Raw genomic sequence first — 19,582 nt, 5'->3', positions numbered from 1 at the left:
CCAAGCATACTTTCAAAATTGTGGCAAAAATGGCATAAGGACAACAAAGTCAAGGTATTGGAGTGGCCATCACAAAGCACTGACCTCAATCCTATAGACAATTTGCGGGCAGAACTGAAAAAGCGTGTGCTAGCAAGGAGGCCTACAAACCTGACTTAGTTACATCAGCTCAGTGAGGAAGAATGGGCCGAAATTCACCCAACTTATTGTGGGAAGCTTGTGGAAGGCTACCCAAAACATTTGACGCAGGTTAAACAATGTAAAGGCAATTCTACCAAATACGAATTGAGTGTATGTAAACTTCTGACCCACTGGGAATGTGATGAAAGAAATAAAACATTATCTTTACTATTATTCTGACATTCCACATTCTGAATATTAAAAGTGGTGATCCTAACTGACCTAAAACAGGGATTTTTTTTTACTAAGATTAAATGTGAAAAACGGAGTTTAAATGTATTTGGCTAAGGTGTATGTAAACTTCCCGACTTCAACTGTATATACTTTTTTACTGTGGGCGCCACCTCATTATCTTTGAGCTTAGGTCTAAATCCTAACCTCTCTCCGTGTCTTCCTGAACCTCTTTGCCCCCCCATCTGAGGGGCATAAATACTTTGGTCAATTGTAGCCATCTCCATTAGAAAGCAGAGCTGAGCCAGTGAACAAATGATCCCTCCGACGGGCTTACACAAGCTTAGCATTGTTGACATGTCCGAACAATCGCCGGAGGACCGAGTTTCCAGGCAGACTATGACCATCAAAACGTCACAGGTTGCAATGTGAGCCCATAGCAGGGATTTTGTGTTACATGGGTGACTCAAGCACAACTCATTCCACATTTACCATTGATAGCCTGGCGTTGTTTTCGAATTGACAATCTAATTGAATGTTAGGATGGAAAAGTAGTGTATCAAGGGCAAAACGTCATCAACCATTGTGATAGGTGACCTCTAAAAGCGCTGAAGCGTGAATTTGGGCAAAATTGTTCCACCATCACACTTCTTGTGAATTTGGAGCAGACATGTTCTAAATATAAACCTAGTTTCTCCTCATAAGTCACAGACACTGACTTGTTGGCTACGGGAAAAAAAATGAATGATTCAGCAAGTTACCAATACATTACCTTACTATCCTACATGTGGTCTTTGGACATTAGACTCCACTGAAGGCTGTAAAAAAATGCAAGCAAAGAACTGCAAGGATTGTGTATCTATTTGGTCATACTGATCAATAAAGATCATTGAAAATGTACTTGTTTGGCAAAGTTATGCGATTGCAGTCAAGTCTACATTTTTCTCCCACGTGAGAAAGTAGGCCTAAGCTTTATATAGCACGTCGTTGTATACATAAACACTAGTATAGCAACACAGACATGGCCACATCGTAATGAGTCACAAGGGGCCTCAAGCATGGCATGGTTTACGTTTTTGCAAGCAATGTAACGGCGGTGAGTATGGATTTGCCACAACGTTACCTGTGATGTTGCAAATAGATTCTACATGTTTTTGCAAAGATAAACTGTTGCAGGGCGACATAACGTGACGAGTTGGCTAAGAATACCAATTCAGATTAATTAAATCAAGTAAAAACTGTCGACAAAAAGTTAAATATGGCCTACATGCAATAACTTCAAACAGAGACAGATCATGAAGCCTTACGGAAGAGTGAAACATAACAACTTGGAGTAATGCTTTTGCTCATATCGCCCAACAATCAATATCTACGGATTACATTACGTATGCGCCTTTGGTACATGCATGATTTCTTACGACAATCAATTACTGCTTGGTCGAGAACAAGTGAAGTGGAAAGCAACATACAGTGGTTTGATCCATTCCAGTGTTGATTTCTGATGGACGAACTGAAGGGACGGTGCGCCGCAGGTACGAGGCTCTTATCCGGGATTAGACATCCTCGGTTCTGGTGGAAGTAATCCATAGTTAAAAAACGGTTCGGACTAGGGGTGAGTCCCACCACATCCTCACTGTCGTACATCACGCAAAACGAGCTGCAAGCCCGAAATAGACAGCAACTGTCCCCTGATCTCCTCCGGTTCGAATAAAGAAGACGAGAGAGGGGTTTTCAAAAACACCGAGCGCAACGAGGGATGTCATCACATGTCGCAGGGAAAGAACGCATCAGAGGGTGTCCTCCCCAACAGAGTTGTAACAACATTACAACAACGTAACAACTTCTTGTTCTCCAGCCCGCGCGATAAAGTGACGCAACCGACCTATATTGTGGTTTAATTCAGTGGGCACAAACTGTTGTGATTATGAAAGAAAGAACTACACCAAAAAAATATATAAATGTTAAAACAAATGATTCCGTCTGTCATTTGCTTGGCTCGTTTTGGGAATATGAGTCCACGATTCACTGTTGTTAAATGGTGTTCCAAAGCTGTAGACCAACTCGGGCGACACAGGGATTCAAGTGGACCACGCTATCCCCCGTTGATCTGCCTTGTCCTTCCAATGCAAGCATGTGTGGAATACAAGTCCCATAGAAAAGTCGCCTATGACAACTTCTTTTCCATCTCGCTCCCACCGTCAGTTACGTGTCCCCCCCAATCTCATATTCAGAGATACAGTACCGTATGTTGCCTCAACAACCGAATCAAGTAGAAATCGGTATATCAATTCCAAATCGCCCCTACCACGACAACACCAGAACGGATAACATGTCCAGGAGTAATATTCGATCTCTTCGACAGACGACGGAGAGCGCTGTACTCAGTTCATCTCAAATACAACAGGCTTAAAATTCGTCGAGAATCTGTTGAGCATCCTGCTGTGTTCGTGATTGCTGCGTTACATAAGGACACTTGACGGCCGGCGTCCATGTCTTGTGAAGAGACCTCTGCTCACAGTTCATTCGGTTTCCAAATCCTGCCCTGCAATTTTTTGTGTTTTTTTTTGTGTGACGAGTTTCAGCAGCTGCGTATTAGCTCCACCTACCCAGCCTCACTTTTCCGTCCTTAAACCCTCAGCTGGGTGTCTAAAACCGGAAGCATCCCGTTAAGGGGGAAAGGATAGCAGAAGAGACGAAGCCCGTAAACCGACGCCTGCTACCTTAGGTTATCCTTCCTCTGGCTATGGCCAAATGTAACGTTCTCAGTTTGTAAATCATAGAGGGAGGAGAGGGGGGTATTTGATGTTGTTGAAGGTGTTCACCAGATCTATACCAAGTATCTATTCTGAATGAGATTTGAAGTGGAACATGATAATTACAGCCCAAATTGATCTAATGACTGTAGTGGGACTTGACAGCAACTGGGTGGTATTTAAAAAAATAAAAATAATATAATGACTGAAGTCGGCCTATGGCCCTTTAAAAGTGCACTATGCCGAAATCGTTGTGCCATCTAAACAGCTTTGAAATATATTTTCCATAACCAAAAATATTGTACACTGAACAAAAATATAAACGCAACATGTAAAGTGTTGGTGCCATGTTTCATGAGTTGAAATAAAATACCCCAGAAATGTTCCAATTTGTAAGTCGCTCTGGATAAGAGCGTCTGCTAAATGACTTAAATGTAAATGTAAATGTTCCATACACTCAAAAAACGTATTTCTCTCCAATTCAGTGCACAAATTAGTATACATCCATGTTAGAGATCATCTCTCCTTTGCCAAGATAACCCATCCACCTGACAGGTGTGGCATATCACGAAGCTGATTTAATCAGCATGATCATTACACAGGGCGGCAGGGTAGCCTAGCGTTGGACTAGTAACCGAAAGGTTGCAAGTTCAGATCCCCGAGCTGACAAAGTACAAATCTGTCATTCTGCCCCTGTACAGGCAGTTGTTCCTCATTGAAAATAAGAACTTGTTCTTAACTGACTTGCCTAGTTTAATGAAGGTTTCAAAATGTTCTCAGTTTGTAAATGGGGACAATAAAAGACCACTAAAATGTGCAGTTTTGTCACACAACACAATGCCACAGAAGTTTTCATGGAGCATGCAATTGGCATGCTGGCTGCAGGAATGTCCACCAGAGCTGTTGCCAGATAATTTGATGTTAATTTCTCTACCATAAGCCGCTTCCAATATTGTTTTTGAGAATTTGGCAGTACGTCCAACTGGCCTCACAACCGCAGACCAAATAAAATAAAATGTTATTGGTCACATACACATGGTTAGCAGATGTTATTGCGAGTGTAGCGAAATGCTTGTGTTTCTAGTTCCGACAGTGCAGCAATTTTTTATTTCACCTTTATTTAAATAGGACATGGTGGCAAAGTAAATAAAATATAGCAATTAAAACACTGGAATGGTAGATTTGACAGTAGATGAGTGTGCAAAGTAGAAATACTGGGGTGCAAAGGAGCAAAATAATTAAATAAATACAGTAGGGGAAGAGGTAGTTGTTTTGGCTATTTATAATGGGCTATGTACAGGTGCAGTGATCTGTGAGCTGCTCTGACAGCTGGTGCTTAAAGCTAGTGGGGGAGATAAGTGTTTCCAGTTTCAGAGATTTGTGTAGTTCGTTCCAGTCATTGGCAGCAGAGAACTGCAAGGAGAGGCAGCCAAAGCAGCAATTGGCTTTGGGAGTGACAAGTGAGATATACCTGATGGAACGCTTGCTACGGGTGGGTGCAGCTATGGTGACCAGCGAGCAGAGATAAGGCGGGACTTTACCTAGCAGGGTCTTGTAGATGACCTGGAGCCAGTGGGTTTGGCGACGAGTATGAAGCGAGGGCCAGCCAACGAGAGTGTACAGGTCGCAGTGGTGGGTAGTATATGGGGCTTTGGTGACAAAACGGATGGCACTGTGATAGACTGCATCCAATTTGTTGAGTAGGGTGTTGGAGGCTATTTTGTAAATGACATCGCCAAAGTCGAGGATCGGTAAGATGGTCAGTTTTACGAGGGTATGTTTGGCAGCGTGAGTGAAGGAGGCTTTGTTGTGAAATAGAAAGCCAATTCTAGATTTAACTTTGGATTGGAGATGTTTTGTGTGAGTCTGGAAGGAGAGTTTACAGTCTAACCAGACACCTAGGTATTTGTAGTTGTCCACATATTCTAGTTAGAACCGTCCAGAGTAGTGATGCTGGACGGGCGGGCAGGGGCAGGCAGCAATCGGTTGAAGAGCATGCATTTAGTTTGACTTGCATTTAAGAACAGTTGGAGGCCACGGAAGGAGAGTTGTATGGCATTGAAGCTCGTCTGGAGGGTTATTAACACACTGTCCAAAGAAGGGCCAGATGTATACAGAATGGTGTAGTCTGCGTAGAGGTGGATCAGAGAGCGACATCATTGATATATACAGAGAAGAGAGTCGGCCCAAGAATTGAACCCTGTGGCACCCCCACAGAGACTGCCAAAGGTCCGGACAACAGACCCTCAGATTTGATACAGTGAACTATGTCGGAGAAGTAGTTGGTGAACCAGGCGAGGCAATCATTTGAGAAACCAAGACTGTTGAGTCTGCCGATGAGGATGTGGTGATTGACAGAGTCGAAAGCCTTGGCCAGGTCAATGAATACGGCTACACATTATTGTTTCTTATCGATGGCGGTTAAGATATCGTTTACAACCTAAAGCGTAGCTGAGGTGCACCCATGACCAGCTCTGAAACTAGATTGCATAGCGGAGAAGGTACAGTGGGATACGAAATGGTCAGTAATCTGTTTGTTAACTTGGCTTTCGAAGACCTTAGAAAGGCAGGGTAGGATAGATATAGGTCTGAAGCAGTTTGGGTCAAGAGTGTCCCTCCCCTTTGAAGTTAGGGATGACCGCAGCTAATATCTAACATGTAATCTAACAATTTCCCAACAACTACCCAAAACACATAAATCTAAGTAAAGGAATGGAATAAGAGTACATACATATAATATAGGGGGGTATTTGATGTTGTTGACCACGTATATGGCGTCGTGTGGGCGAGCTGTTTGCTGATGTCAACGTTGTGAACAGAATGCCCCATGGTGGAGTTGGGGTTATGACATGGGCAGGCATAAGCTATGGACAACAAACACAATTGCATTTTATCGTTGGCAATTTGGATGCACAGAGATACCGTGACAAGATCTCGAGGCCCATTGTCGTGCCATTCATCTGCTGCCGTCACCTCATGTTTCAGCATGACGATGCACGGCCCCATGTCGCAAGGATCTGTACACAATTCATGGAAGCTAAAAATATCCCAGTTCTTCCATGGCCTGCATGCTCACAAGACATGTCACCCATTGAGCATGTTTGGGATGCTCTGGATTGACGTGTACGACAGCGTGTTCCACTTGGCGCCAATATCCAGCAACTTCGCCCAGCCATTGAAGAGGAGAGGGTCAATATTCCACAGGCCACAATCAACAGCCTGATAAGGAGATGTGTCACGCTATATGAGGCAAGATAAATAAAGGTTACATTTATTAAAAAATATATATTTTTAAAAGAATATTGGTGGTCACACCAGTTACTGACTGGTTTTCTGATTTACGCCCTTTCTATTTGAAGGTATTTGTGGCCAAAAGATGCATATCTGTATTCCCAGTCATGTGAAATTCCTTATATGAACTGTAACTAAGTAAAAACTTTGAATTTGTTGCATTTCTATTTTTGTTCAGTATTTTTGTTCAGTATATTTTCAGCTGGTCTACAAAACCGGGGGTCATTTTTTTATTTTAAATTTAACTAGGCAAGTCAGTTAAATAAGAACAAAATCTTATTTACAATGACGGCCTACACCGGCCAAACCCGGACAACGCTGGACCAAATGTGTGCCGCCCTATGGGCCTCCCAATCCCGGTCGGTTGTGATACAGCCTGGAATCGAACCAGGGTGTCTGTAGTGTCGCCTCAAACACTGAGATGCAGTGCCTTAGACCCCTGCGCTACTCGGGGCCCTGAGACACAAAAACAAAACGTAAGAACATTAAGCATAGAAATAGCACACAGAGAACAGATTTACCACTTTTTAGACTTGCTTTAAATGAGAATTACAGAGCTAGAACTTATATATCTATGTGAATTTGGTCAGGTCGCCCAAAAACAAATCATATTGCAGCTTTAATAAAGTTTCATTCTATTCAAAAACAAAAAAAGGTTTGAACAGTTTAAAATATGAGTGACAAATCAGTAGTGTTAAGCCTGAATGAAGAATCATTTATTTACTGAAAACAAGTGTGGCGGCTGTTGTTCTGAGACAAAACAAGACACTTGTCAATATTGTTCAACCTTTCCATCCATCCCTGTCCCTGTACCGTAAATACGCCCATTGACTGCCCACCAATTACACACACACACCTTTCACAGTGCAGCTGAACTCTCTGTGAACCCAACAAACCAGGCAAAAGCCTCACCTCGTGCTGGCCCAACACACGCTTAACTTCTCACTTCGCTCCTCTGCACCTTGCAACTGGAATCACCCCAATGTTCTCCTGTAATAGGGTGGGAAGCCCCCCCCCCTCCTTGGTTTCACTTCCCTGAATAGTCAAGTCGTGGCGCCACTCTGCATCAGTCAACGAGCTAAACCAAGGTTGCTGTCAGCGAGTGAAAGATGGCCACATTCGTAAGCAGAACAATGTATCAACCTATTCTTTAATGCCTTGGCTGATCCCATTTTTTCCCTTGACGTGAAAGTGCCTGGGTATTGATTTTCGTCAGTTTAAAATATTAGCTGCTCGGGATAAAAGACCACACATCAAATAAATACACATTTGTTAATTGATAGGAGGCATTAAATCCATTGAGAGTGGAGGCAGGGGTGCTAGCCACAGATATGGGCCCTTTCATAGGATATTACAATTTCCTGATGGGTATGTAAGCGAGCGAGCAGCGCCTGGCAAGTTGCGTAATGAAAATTGACTTCATTGTAAATGTACGACAAAGCAATTTGCTATTATTTACACTTACATCATTGCCTTTGGCTTTAGCCCAGTTTTCCTGTTACCATTTCACAACATCATTTCGTTCGAGGTCAGTTGATGATTAAGTATAGAAACACGTCTTGCACAACAAGAAATTCAGGAAAGTGGAACAGCCAAATATTGCCTTTGATTTTGAGACACTGCTCAGAGCTCTCATAGGGTCGAGGTGAAGGCCTACAATGTAACAGTCACATGTGCACACAGTCTGTCTGACCTTTGACTGATTCAAATCACATGTTATTTGTCACCTGCGCCGAATATAACTGGTGTAGACTATACCGTGAAATGCTTGCTTTATGAGCCCTTCCCAATGACGCAATGTTTAAAAATAATAAAACTAGTAACACAAGAGAAATCAAATAAAACACAAGACTGGAGCTATATACGGGAGTACCAGTACCAAATCAATGTGCAGACATACAAGTTATTTGAGGTAGATATGTACCTGAAGGCAGGGTAAAGTGACTAGACATCAGGATAGATAATAATATGATTAAAATAAAGAACAGAGTAGCCGCAGCAAAGGATGAGTGTAAAAGTGTGTCTGTGTGCGTGTGCGCGCGTAATGCAGATGTATGTTTGTGTCGTGTTGGTGTGTGTGTGTGCATGCGTGGTTTTTCTGCGGGAGTGTCAATGTAGTTGTGTGTGAGTGAGTGTGTATATGGTGTATATGTGTAGTCTAGTGAGTGTGCGTAGGGTCAATCACAGATAGAGTCAGTGCAGATAGTTTGGGTACCATTCATTGACTATTTAGCAGTCTGGCTATTTAGCAGAATTATGGCTTGGGGGTAGAAGCTGTCCCTGAGCTTGTTGGTCCGAGAGCCGATGCCCTGGTACTGTTTGCCTGACGGTAGCAGAGTGAACAGTCTATAGCTTGGGTGGATGGAGTCTGACAATTTTTCGGGCCTTCCTCTGACACAGCATGATAGAGGTCCTGGATGGAAGGGAACTCGGCCCCAGTGATGCAATAGGCTGTCCGCACCACTGTCTGTAGAGCTTTGCAGTCAAGGGCGGTGCATTTGCCATACCAAGAGATGATGCAGCCAGTCAAGATGCTCTCGATGGTGCATCTGTATAACCTTTTGAGGATACAAGGGCCCATGCCAAATATTTTGAGCCTCCTGAGGGGGAAGAAGTGCTGCCATGCCTTTTTCACGACTGTGCAGATGTGTGTGGACCATGTTAAGTCCTTAGTGATGTGGATGCCAAGGAACTTGAAGCTCTCGACATGCTCCACAACAGCCCCGTCGATAAGGATGGTAAGCGTGCTCTCCCCCCTCTCTCCGACAGTCCACAATCAGCTCCTTGGTCTTATTGACGTTGAGGGAGAGGTTGTTGTCCGGACACCACACTGCTAAGTGTCTGACCTCCTCCCTGTAGTCTGTCTCATCGCCGTCGGTGATCAAGAGATGTCGTTGGTTTACCCCTGTCGTGGGTGAACAGGGAGTACAGGAGGGGACTAAGCACACACCCCAGAGGAGCCCTCGTGTTGAGGGTCAGCGGGGAGGAGGTGTTGCTGCCTACCCTCACGACCTGGGACCAGCCCGTCAGGAAGTCCAGGATCCAGTTGCAGAGGGAGTGGTTCACTCCAATGGTCCTTAGCTTGATGATGAGCTTGGAAGGGACTATGGTGTTGAACACTGAGTTGCAGTCTATAAATAGCATTCTCATTTATTTCCCCTCCAGGTGGGAGAGGGCAGTGTGAAGTGTAACTGACATTGCATCCTCTGTGAATGTGTTGGGGCGGTACGTGAATTGGAGTGTCTAGGGAGGTCTAGGGTGTCTGGGATGATGGTGTTGATGTGTGTCATGACCAGCCTTTCAAAGAACTTCATAATTACAGATGTGAGTGCTACAGGGCGATAGTCACTCAGGCAGGTTTCCTCAGAGCTCTTGGGAACAGGGACAATGGTGGTCAGCTTTGAAACATGTTGGGATGACGGACTGGGACAATGAGAGATTGAAAATGTCCGTGAAGACACTTTCCAGCTGACCTGCGCTTGCTTTGAGAATGTGCCCTTTCGCCTGTTGGCTCGGAGTCAGTCTCACAAGTTTCACAGTATAAGCATAAAAACACTGCTTTCCAACGGATGAGGTGCACGGGAGTTCTAAAGGGTCTCGTTATCAACCTAAAATGTCAAATCAGGACAGTAACCTTAAGGTGCCTGTGCAGTGACACTATTTCAACATATGGGCCAGCACTCTTTACTCCTACAGATAACCCTTCATGGAATGTGTGTCAATTGGCAAGAAACAGCACACCAAGAACTAGATGATGAAGCCAGGGCCTGTATTCACAAATAGCCTCCCAGTAGGAGTGCTCAGATAAGATCTAAAAGGCCAAACTGATCCGAATGAGTAAGATTACACAGAAGGTGGGAACTGATCCTAGATTAGCGCTCCTACCTTTTGAACACGAGCCCTGGACAACCCAATGACTCATGGAGTTCTACAGAGAAAGGCATGGAACTGAAGCCATTTATCTTGCTAATTTCTCATCTTGCGGAATACGTCCTTGCTGGATCTGACTTTGAGAAACGCACTGACACTTTTAAACATTAAAACGCCACTAATCACTTTCTGGAACCTGTGAAGGAAGGCTGTGAAGGACGAGGGCTTTTTGCTGGGTGTAGACCAGGCGGTAATTCTTCTTGCTCTTAAGAGCTAAAATGTCTGAACCGATGCCCACTTTGAGAGCGGCCGACCGGCCCGGGCTCTTCCTGGGCATGGGTAGGGGATACAGTGATACATATCCCAACATATTGGACCTGATGATGCCAATTAGGAACACTTACACGTTTTTTAAACCACCTTAAAAAGGTCAACCCTCAAATTGGCTTTGGTTAAAAATGAGATCCGCGATAGGTGAAACAGCACCCCAGGCACGGGGCGGTCAGGTTTGTTTTGAGGAAATGAGCATCCCACATCGTGGTAAAAATTTAATCGTAGTACATACAATGCTGTGCTATCATGTGTGCAATGATGTCCGAATGGGGGGGGGGGGGGGGGGTTTAAATGTTTGAAGTAACATCTTTGTAATATCGCAAACGGACATGGCAGTTTCACCACTATGGCTTTAAGGAGAAGTGAGAAAGAATTGGCGATTTTGTACGAGTGAAATGCAGTTGCACATTGATATGGCAAGTTTAGGGCAATACACCTTATCATTCACATACAAAGAGATAATTGTAGTGTTCTGATGACAAATTGAGTAGATATTGAAGAAATTGACTTCTAAGCTACTTTTACAACCCTCAAATGAATTGCGGCCCGATGAACTTGAGTTAATGAGAGGAGATTACATGGTGTCCTTGATATGAGCAATTAGCATTGGTCTTTGGAGTCCAAGTGGTGCTGGGAGGGATCGGGGAGTTGAGATGTAGGGAGGGAGATGGGATGGGGGGGTTGAAGAGGTTTATGATGTGATGGGAGGAAATGCGTGGGAAAACCTGACTGTAACTTCAAAGCACTAAACTATGTATTTCCCTTTCATCTCTGACACCCCCCCCCTTCCCACTTCAACATAGACATAGCAGCCCCCCTCCTTTTAACTGAGGATTACCAGAGACATTGGTCTCATGGTGTTTCTACCAATTAAGTATCATTGTGAATCTCACACCAGCCGTCATTATGTTACGTTATTTCCTTTATGAGATCAGTTGCTTCGAGGTGACAGAATACAAGTCATTAGCGTTAGGTCAACTCCGTTACAGTAATTACCTTCTGGGCTATCTAGCTCTCTGCTGCAGCACCACCCACACACACACACACACACACACACACACACACACACACACACACACACACACACACACACACACACACACACACACACACACACACACACACACACACACACATTAGCAGATTAGCCTAACCACTAATGACATAGGTTGATAGCCACAGGAAGAAGCTGCCCAGTATCGTTTTTTTTCACACAAGACAGTCGGAGGAGTCGACTTGTGACATTTCTGTCACTTCCATTAATATAATACACTTCAGAACATCAACTAGATGAGAGGAGAGAGAAGAACGGACCGTGTCCCTGTGTGCGTTTCTCTCCCTGTCCCTACAAACAGCAGTGAAGGGTTAGCTGCTTATCATGGTTATGTGCATGGGTATGTAGGATGTCGGACTCCCAGCATGCATTGCAGCTCTGCTATGGGTTCATTACACCACACACTCCTCTCGGTGGTGTAACGAACCCATTAAAGAGTTCCACTTTGAAGAGCTGGCCTGTGCGATAAGGCCAAAATATCCTAGGATGGTATTTCAAAAAACAATTACGGTATGACAGTATTTTATGTTTTTCAATAATACAATTTCAAAATGCGCTTCATGAGTAGCACATGACCCTACAGAGGCAACATATACATTCTAAGTGATTTCAATGGGTCTTCTCCATCCTGATTGTTTTATACTGTTCAATTCAACTAAAAATCATGTTCAGCATTTTCATCAATTTCCTGCACTCATTTGGGGTCATTTCCACACTGCCACATAGGGCTGCAAGATATCGGCAAACAATCTAGGCCTTATTTGTAACCAAATGTTGCAATTGTGATTTGACTTGCGATTTAAAGAAAAACACTTGGGTGAACTGTTGGCATTATGGCAATTCTAATTCTATAGTTAGAATATAATAGTGGGCTCTTTGAATACAGTGTTATTTGACATGACAATGAGTGAAAATGCCAGGAGTTATTGTGACAGGTTAGGAACCAGAGTGTTGTTGACAAGTGTTTCCTAGAGGACCCTATATAATCTTTGGCTACATTTCATGTTGTTTTCTCATAGCAACTTAATGTAGCTAACATATTCATGCTTCACGTGTTTCTCTTTGATTTAGAAGATACTGTTGCGCAAACAACATACTGATTTTAAGTCTACACCATCACTGGTATTATCAGTCTCTGTAGTTCGTTACGCTTGCTCTGACTCAGTACATTTATTAGCTAACTAGCTAGCGATTAGCATTTGCGGCTAACACGATTCAGACCCAACTTGCCGTTTGCAGATGTAGAAACACAAACCAATAGCGTCAATCTAGAACGCTAGTGAATTTATATTAAGAAGCAAATTGAAAACAGCACCAACATTGTTGCATGTGCTGCATTGACCATGCAGACTGAACGCAAAGTGTCTCTTGGTTGAGGAACATCAAAAGCGCTCCTTGAGTGACAGGGGGCGTGGCTAGGTCTGTGTGGAAAGTGGCACGGAGAGAAAGAGTGGAGAGAGATGACTCAAGTAGCGAAGTAAACTAACAAAAATGGATGTTACACACAGCGTATAACATTTAACACACCTAAACATTCAAATGCCGTTATAAAATGTAACGTAAAAAACACACTGGTCCGTGCATCAATACCGGTATATCGCAAAATACAGTTTACCGCACAGCCGTAGTCCCAAATGCCATGTTATTCTGTATTTAGGGATAGGTCAAAATTAGTGCACTATATAGGGAGCCATTTGAGATGCAGAGGAAGAGCCTCCCCTATCTGACAGCAGAGTGGGATTGACATGTTGCTCAATCGCTTGCCTCACACCTCCCTTATCACCCTGCTCATCACTCGGTCTTTGCACATGTGGCTGAGGGCAAGGGTGAAAGAAGAGAGGGGTGTGTGTGACCTGTTATAAGCTACATAGCTGTATGGGAAAGACAGCTTCAGTATATATTCATGTATGTGTGTGAATTGGGTGTGTGTGTACATTTCTAAATCCGTGACCATATGGCGGTTGCATTGCGTGAAATCAAATATATATATATATTTTTTTTTTACAAGCAAATCCCCCCCAAACCCCTTCTTCAAACATCTCCGAATGATAACAAGAGCTTTTCCCTGCGAGAAAAGTGGTTACGTGACATCTCCGTCGGAGAACTCTGTAGCTAGGCCAAGGGTAATGGTGATGGCTTGAGTTAGCTGTTAGCATGTGGCGTGGATTAGCTACTGTTAGCTTCTGCACATCTGGAGGAGCCAGGCAGCGGCTAGGAGGGTGTACCGAGTACACACTGCAGGCATGATGAGGAAGGGTAGTACACACACGTACATGCACACACTACGTTGGGAGGTTTGAGCCAGTGAAAGCCTAGTCTCATTATCTCCGTAATGGGCCAGAGGACGTGTGGAAGAGGCCAGAGCTGTCTTGTAATCTTAACGTCTGTACGTGTTTGTTTATCTTTGTTTTGACACACGCTTTCATGCTCGACTCGTTTACCGGTGGGCCAACTGGGGTCAGTGTGTTGTGTGAAAGTAAGGGGGATGCAAATATCAGCTGAATTACAGGTTATTTTCGTGATACGAGAGATAAATGACCTTGTTCCTATAGCACTTAGAAGACACCTAGCTAGAGTAACCCTGAACATCTCTTATGAAATGGAGAAAAAGAGCCGAATGTACAGAAACAATTAACTGGTTGTTAAAATGACCCGTTAAAAAGATGAACCTCAGCAACTGTAAAGTGCTTGAAAAGTCATTCTTACAATGAGAAAGAGCGAGAGAGAGAAATGCTTTCCAAAAAGGCTCTCTTTGGTAGGAAAATCGCTTGGTTTTCTAGCTCAATCGAGACTCATTTTTTATAATTTCTTATCCTGGCCTCCACATCAAAACATGCCTTTCCATTCTCAGATGGAAGCCAAGGTCATGGCTCACTGTTTCTGAGAGCAAATGACTGACCCTCTGAAAGAGAAAAATCTCTGAATGAGAAGATCCTTGGTTTGTGTCAATTGGCCCAAGGTGTTAAAATGTATTTTCTTATTTTTCTTTCTTCTCAAACTTGTATTTGGGTAAAAACATTTGAATTCAATCACTTCTTGACAGAACCACTTTTGATTTGAACGAAACCTTCCATACGTATTTGCAGAAGTGCTCAAAAAGTGACGTTTTGGGCCTGAATGTAAAAACATTCAAGAGATAAAGATGCTCAAAGTTGACCCATTTTACATACCCCACCAGACCATGAGACATCCACGTCTTCATCATTGGGAAAGAGAAACGGTTGAGATTGTTTAAAAGCTTACAAACAGGGCTGTCAAACTGTATAATACTTTTTTTTAACGGAAGTTACTTTTTTTTGTTCATATTCACATACTGTACAGTTGAAGTCGGAAGTTTACATACACCTTAGCCAAGTACATTTATTCTCAGTTTTTCACAATTCCTGACTTTTAATCCGAGCACAAACTCCCTATCTTAGGTCAGTTAGGATCACCACTTTATTTTCAGAATGTGAAAATGTCAAAATAATATTAGAGAGAATGATTTATTTCAGCTTTTATTTCTTTCATCACATTCCCAGTGGGTCAGAAGTTTACGTACACTCAATTCATATTTGGTAGCATTGCCTTTAAATTGTTTAACTTGGGTCAAATGTTTTTGGTAGCCTTCCACAAGCTTCCTACAATAAATTGGGTGAACTTTGGCCCATTCCTCCTGACAGAGCTGGTGTAACTGAGTAAGGTTTGTAGGCCTTCTTGCTTTTTTCAGTACGGCCCACAAATTGTATATAGGAATGAGGTCAGGGCTTTGCGATGGCCACTCCAATACCTTGACTTTGTTGTCCTTAAGCCATTTTGCCACAACTTTGGAAGTATGCTTGGGGTCATTGTCCACTTGGAAGACCCATTTGCAACCAAGCGTTAACTTCCTGATGTCTTGAGATGTTGCTTCAATATATCCACTTAATTTTCCTACCTCATGATGTCATCTATTTTGTGAAGTGCACCAGTCCCTCCTGTGCTTCACGGATGGGATGGTGTTCTTCGGCTAGCAAGCCTCTCCCCCTTTTCCCTCCTAACATAACGATGGTCATTATAGCCAAACAGCTCTATTTTTGCTTCGGTAGACGAGAGGACATTTCTCAAAAAAGGACAATCTTTGTCCCCATGTGCAGTTGCAAACCGTAGTCTGGCTTTCTTATGGCGGTTTTGGAGCCGTGGCTTCTTCCTTGCTGAGCGGCCTTTCAGGTTATGTTGATTTAGGACTCATTTTACTGTGGATATAGATACTTCTGTACCCGTTTCCTCCAGCATCTTCCAGTGGTGGAGACGTGTTTCATGGTATACTGGGGTATGCAAAATGGGTCACATTTGAGCACCTTTATCTCCTGAATGTTTTGGCACTCATGTCCAAAAAGTCACTTTATGACCACTTCTTCCGCGGGCAAACATGAAGGTTTTGTTAAAATGAAAAGGGATGCTGTCAAAAAGTGATTTAATTCAAACGGCATTCCCCATTTCTGAGTGTTATATGTGGACTTTTGTGTATCTTTGGATGATAGAGAAAAAATATCTCTGGAGTATCCAGTTTCTCAGTGATTCATTTTTCAAGGATAGTTGGGAGGTGGATATTCTTCTATCCTCGCCGCTGAATTCAAAACAGATCTCCACAAAATATGATCTTGGTTTCCGATTTGATACTTGTTGCGGAGCCCAGAGAGAGTGTGGTAAAAAGGGAGGGAAGGGAGAGATGAGGGAGACGGTATAGAGGGGCGTAAAATGTTCAAGTAAGATAGTGTAGTTACAGCATTATAAAATATGCATTTGGTTTCTGGTTTGGTGCGAGTTGTGGAGAACATCTTGCCTTAAATGGCCATGTACTCTTATAATCTCCATCCGGCACAGCCAGAAGGGGACTGGCCACCCCTCAGAGCCTGGTTCTTCTCTAGGTTTTTTTCCTAGGTTCCTGCCTTTCTAGGGAGTTTTTCCTATCCACTGTGCTTCTACATCTGCATTGCTTGCTGTTTGTGGTTTTAGGCCGGGTTTCTGTACAGCACTTTGTGACATCTGCTGATGTAAAAAAAGGGCTTTATAAATATATTTGATTGATTGATTGATTGATGGAGCCCAGAGAGAGTGCTGTGGAAGGATAGAGGGAGGGATAGAGGGAAGGACGGATGAAAAGGAGGGAGATTGCAGGAGAACGATTGTGGGAGAGAGAAGTGGAGGGAGGGATGGAGAGAGATTGATAGAGAGAGATGGAGGGAGGGATGGATGGATGGAGGGAGAGGGCATAGAGTGCAGTGTGTGTAAGTGGATGTGCACCACGTGCTCCAAGGCCAGGGCTTTATAACACCCTGATGACCTACAGTACTGACCCCAAACACCAGATGTATCCTCCGCCCTGACGCCTTTAAAGCCTGATCATACCCCTGTGTGTGTGTGTGTGGGGGGGTCACACAATGACCCTTTGTACATATGAGCATGCTTGTAGGATTGTGTGTGTTTTTTGTGTGTCTGCAAATAGTCTTTGTGCTGACAGATTACAATGAGTCGTGCTACATGGCAGCAGGTGTGTAGTGTGTGTATAAGTGTGTGTGTGTGTGTGCAAGTGTAATTGTGTGTCTGTCTGCAAAATGCTCTGTAACGGCACAATACACACGGATATATATTTTTGAGAAAGTAAGACATAATACATTTTTAAACCCCTTTTCCATTCTAAAAATTACAAAGAAGCAAAGGCTTTGATTTCTTATAAAACCGATGTCAAAGGGGTCTTAGACAACATCTACCAGAAAAAGTATTGAAAGGTATCAAAAATATATAAAAACACAATAACGTAAAGTCCCCTGCCAACTAAACACTTGTATTTTTTGTTTTGGAGAAATTGTTTACCTTCTGAAATTTTAAGAAACATTGCCTTGTGCCTTGTAATTCCGTTACCAAAAAACCCACATAACGTTAAGATATTTTCTACATTTCCCTTTCCTCATGAGAAGAGAGGATAATGAAAGTTCACAGAAGTAATAAGTCAAGGTAGACCTACCAATTAGTTCTTGGTAACATAATTTTCCAGAAAATCTGTAATGGAACTACTGCAGTTGAATTGGCCACAATGGGAAATCACATTAGTCACAAACCACAGTTGGGTCACCTGCTACAGTCCTCCCTTCCTCTGGCATACTGTTAAGTTCAGCTCATATTTTTTTTCTGTCATCTGGTGGTCAAAGCGAGACTGTGAAAACAGTTTGGACTTACCACTCCCTCTCCCTTCTCGCTCTTCTCTCTCGCTGATTTCAGGAACTAAACGGGCTGCCTGTTGAGGCTAGGGTGTCCCGGTTTTAGACTAGGTTTAGTTTACAGGAGTATTTATGGTCCTGCGCCCAGATATCTAAGTGATGACTTTCCTCATGGTAGGGATGCACACAATCAGAGCACCAGATCAGGTGTTGCTGATGTGAGCTTATACGGGTTCAGGAGTAATGCTGGGAAAGGTACTTTCTTGTATACTGAAGCCTCAGAATGGAATGAGTTGCCTTTGCCCATAAAAAAAACAACATCCTCTCTGGGCCTTAAAAAATAAAGTCAAAATATGTTTGATGTCTTCTGTGCCCATATGAATAACCCCTATGACGTAACTGGAATGATGAGATGTTCTTCTTCTCTGTTGTTGTTGTTGTATTATTTCACAGCCATACTGTGTTGGATCTTGTCTCGCCATCTTGTCTCAAGAGGACCACAATGGAAACAAGTCCCAGACTTTATTGTGTGTTGTCCGCCATGATTTTATTCATGTGCATGTATGGCTTTTTCAAGTGTTATGTGTTCTTGTTTCTTCTCAACTGGTCGAATTAATAAGCTAAATTAAATTCTATCCAGTTAATGTCACCTCTCCTGAATTTTACGGACGCCAACCATGACTGTTACCCTCTTTCCATGTACTGTAGCACGCGTTCCTTACCCACTGAGCACCGACCGAGACCGGACATCCGCGGACGTTGGAAAGCAATCCACCCTGGTCAGACTAAATCTGAACCAATCGTAGACGTCTATGTTTCACAAGTTTGAACAGCACAGTACAATACAGTAGAGCACAGTAAGAGACCAGTACATGACTGTACTCTTCTGTACAGTACATATCTACTACACTCGAGTGTGGTGTGCTGCCCTGTACTCTACTGTGCTGTCCAAACTTGTGAGACATAAATGGCTATGACTGGCTCAGATTTGGTCCGGTCCAACCAAATGTGATCTTGTTTGGAGACGGAGCTCATTACAATAATAGCCAGTGTGTAGAATCATACCCAAATATGCAAAAGAATGATACTGCATATTTCTACCTTTGGGTACCTATTCAGGATACATCAACATGAAGAGAATGATATTAATTGTGTATAATTACGCATTTCTGTACAGTACAGACCAGGCTCCCGTGATGTAATTCCGTTACCGTAAATCCTTTACCGGATGCAAATCCACTTTTCTTTAAACTCAAGGTGTCATGTCATAGCCGACACCCCATCTTTTTCTGCCGACATCTTTGAATGTTAATTCGGAGCCGATTTTGGGAGAGAAAGAATCTGAAGCATATTGTACTGAGTTGTATGGTTTAGTAAACTTTGAAATCAATGTTTTTTATTTCGCATACATGGGGCGGCAGGTAGCCTCGTGGTTAGAGCGTTGGGCCAGTAACCGAAATGTTGCTAGATCGAATCCCCAAGCTGACGAGGTAAAAATCTGTCGTTCTGCCCCTGAACAAGGCAGTTAACCCACTGTTCCTAGGCCGCCATTGTAAATACGAATTTGTTCGTGACTGACTTGCCTAGTTAAATAAAGGTTAAATAAAAAAGTTTAATAAATAAAATACATTTTAAAGTGAAACATTGAGTCAAAAGCCTAATTCTGTTACTGTAGAATTGCCCCCCCACACACACACACACACACACACACACACACACACACACACACACACACACACACACACACACAC

At 43.1% G+C, this 19,582-nt stretch overlaps 1 protein-coding gene across 2 annotated transcripts in view; it reads right to left on the bottom strand.

Moving 5' to 3' along the window:
- The window catches only part of LOC124016157 (retinoic acid receptor alpha), a 203,371-nt gene that overhangs the window by 69,201 nt on the left and 114,588 nt on the right, over window positions 1–19,582 (bottom strand). Inside the window, exon 1 of one of the 2 annotated variants that reach the window (XM_046331697.1) lies at window positions 1,821–2,908. The exons of the other annotated variant lie outside the window; for it this stretch is intronic. Coding sequence (XP_046187653.1) covers window positions 1,821–1,995 — 175 coding nt within the window. The 5' untranslated portion in view covers window positions 1,996–2,908. Of the gene's footprint in view, window positions 1–1,820; window positions 2,909–19,582 lie in introns of those variants that run through there. 2 annotated transcript variants of the gene reach the window in all.

This window comes from Oncorhynchus gorbuscha, linkage group LG26, assembly GCF_021184085.1.
Source record: "Oncorhynchus gorbuscha isolate QuinsamMale2020 ecotype Even-year linkage group LG26, OgorEven_v1.0, whole genome shotgun sequence".
In the NCBI taxonomy this organism is placed as follows: Eukaryota; Metazoa; Chordata; class Actinopteri; order Salmoniformes; family Salmonidae; genus Oncorhynchus; species Oncorhynchus gorbuscha.
The sequence above is the reverse complement of the archived record's forward strand: the minus strand, read 5'-3'. Positions and strand labels throughout refer to the sequence as shown.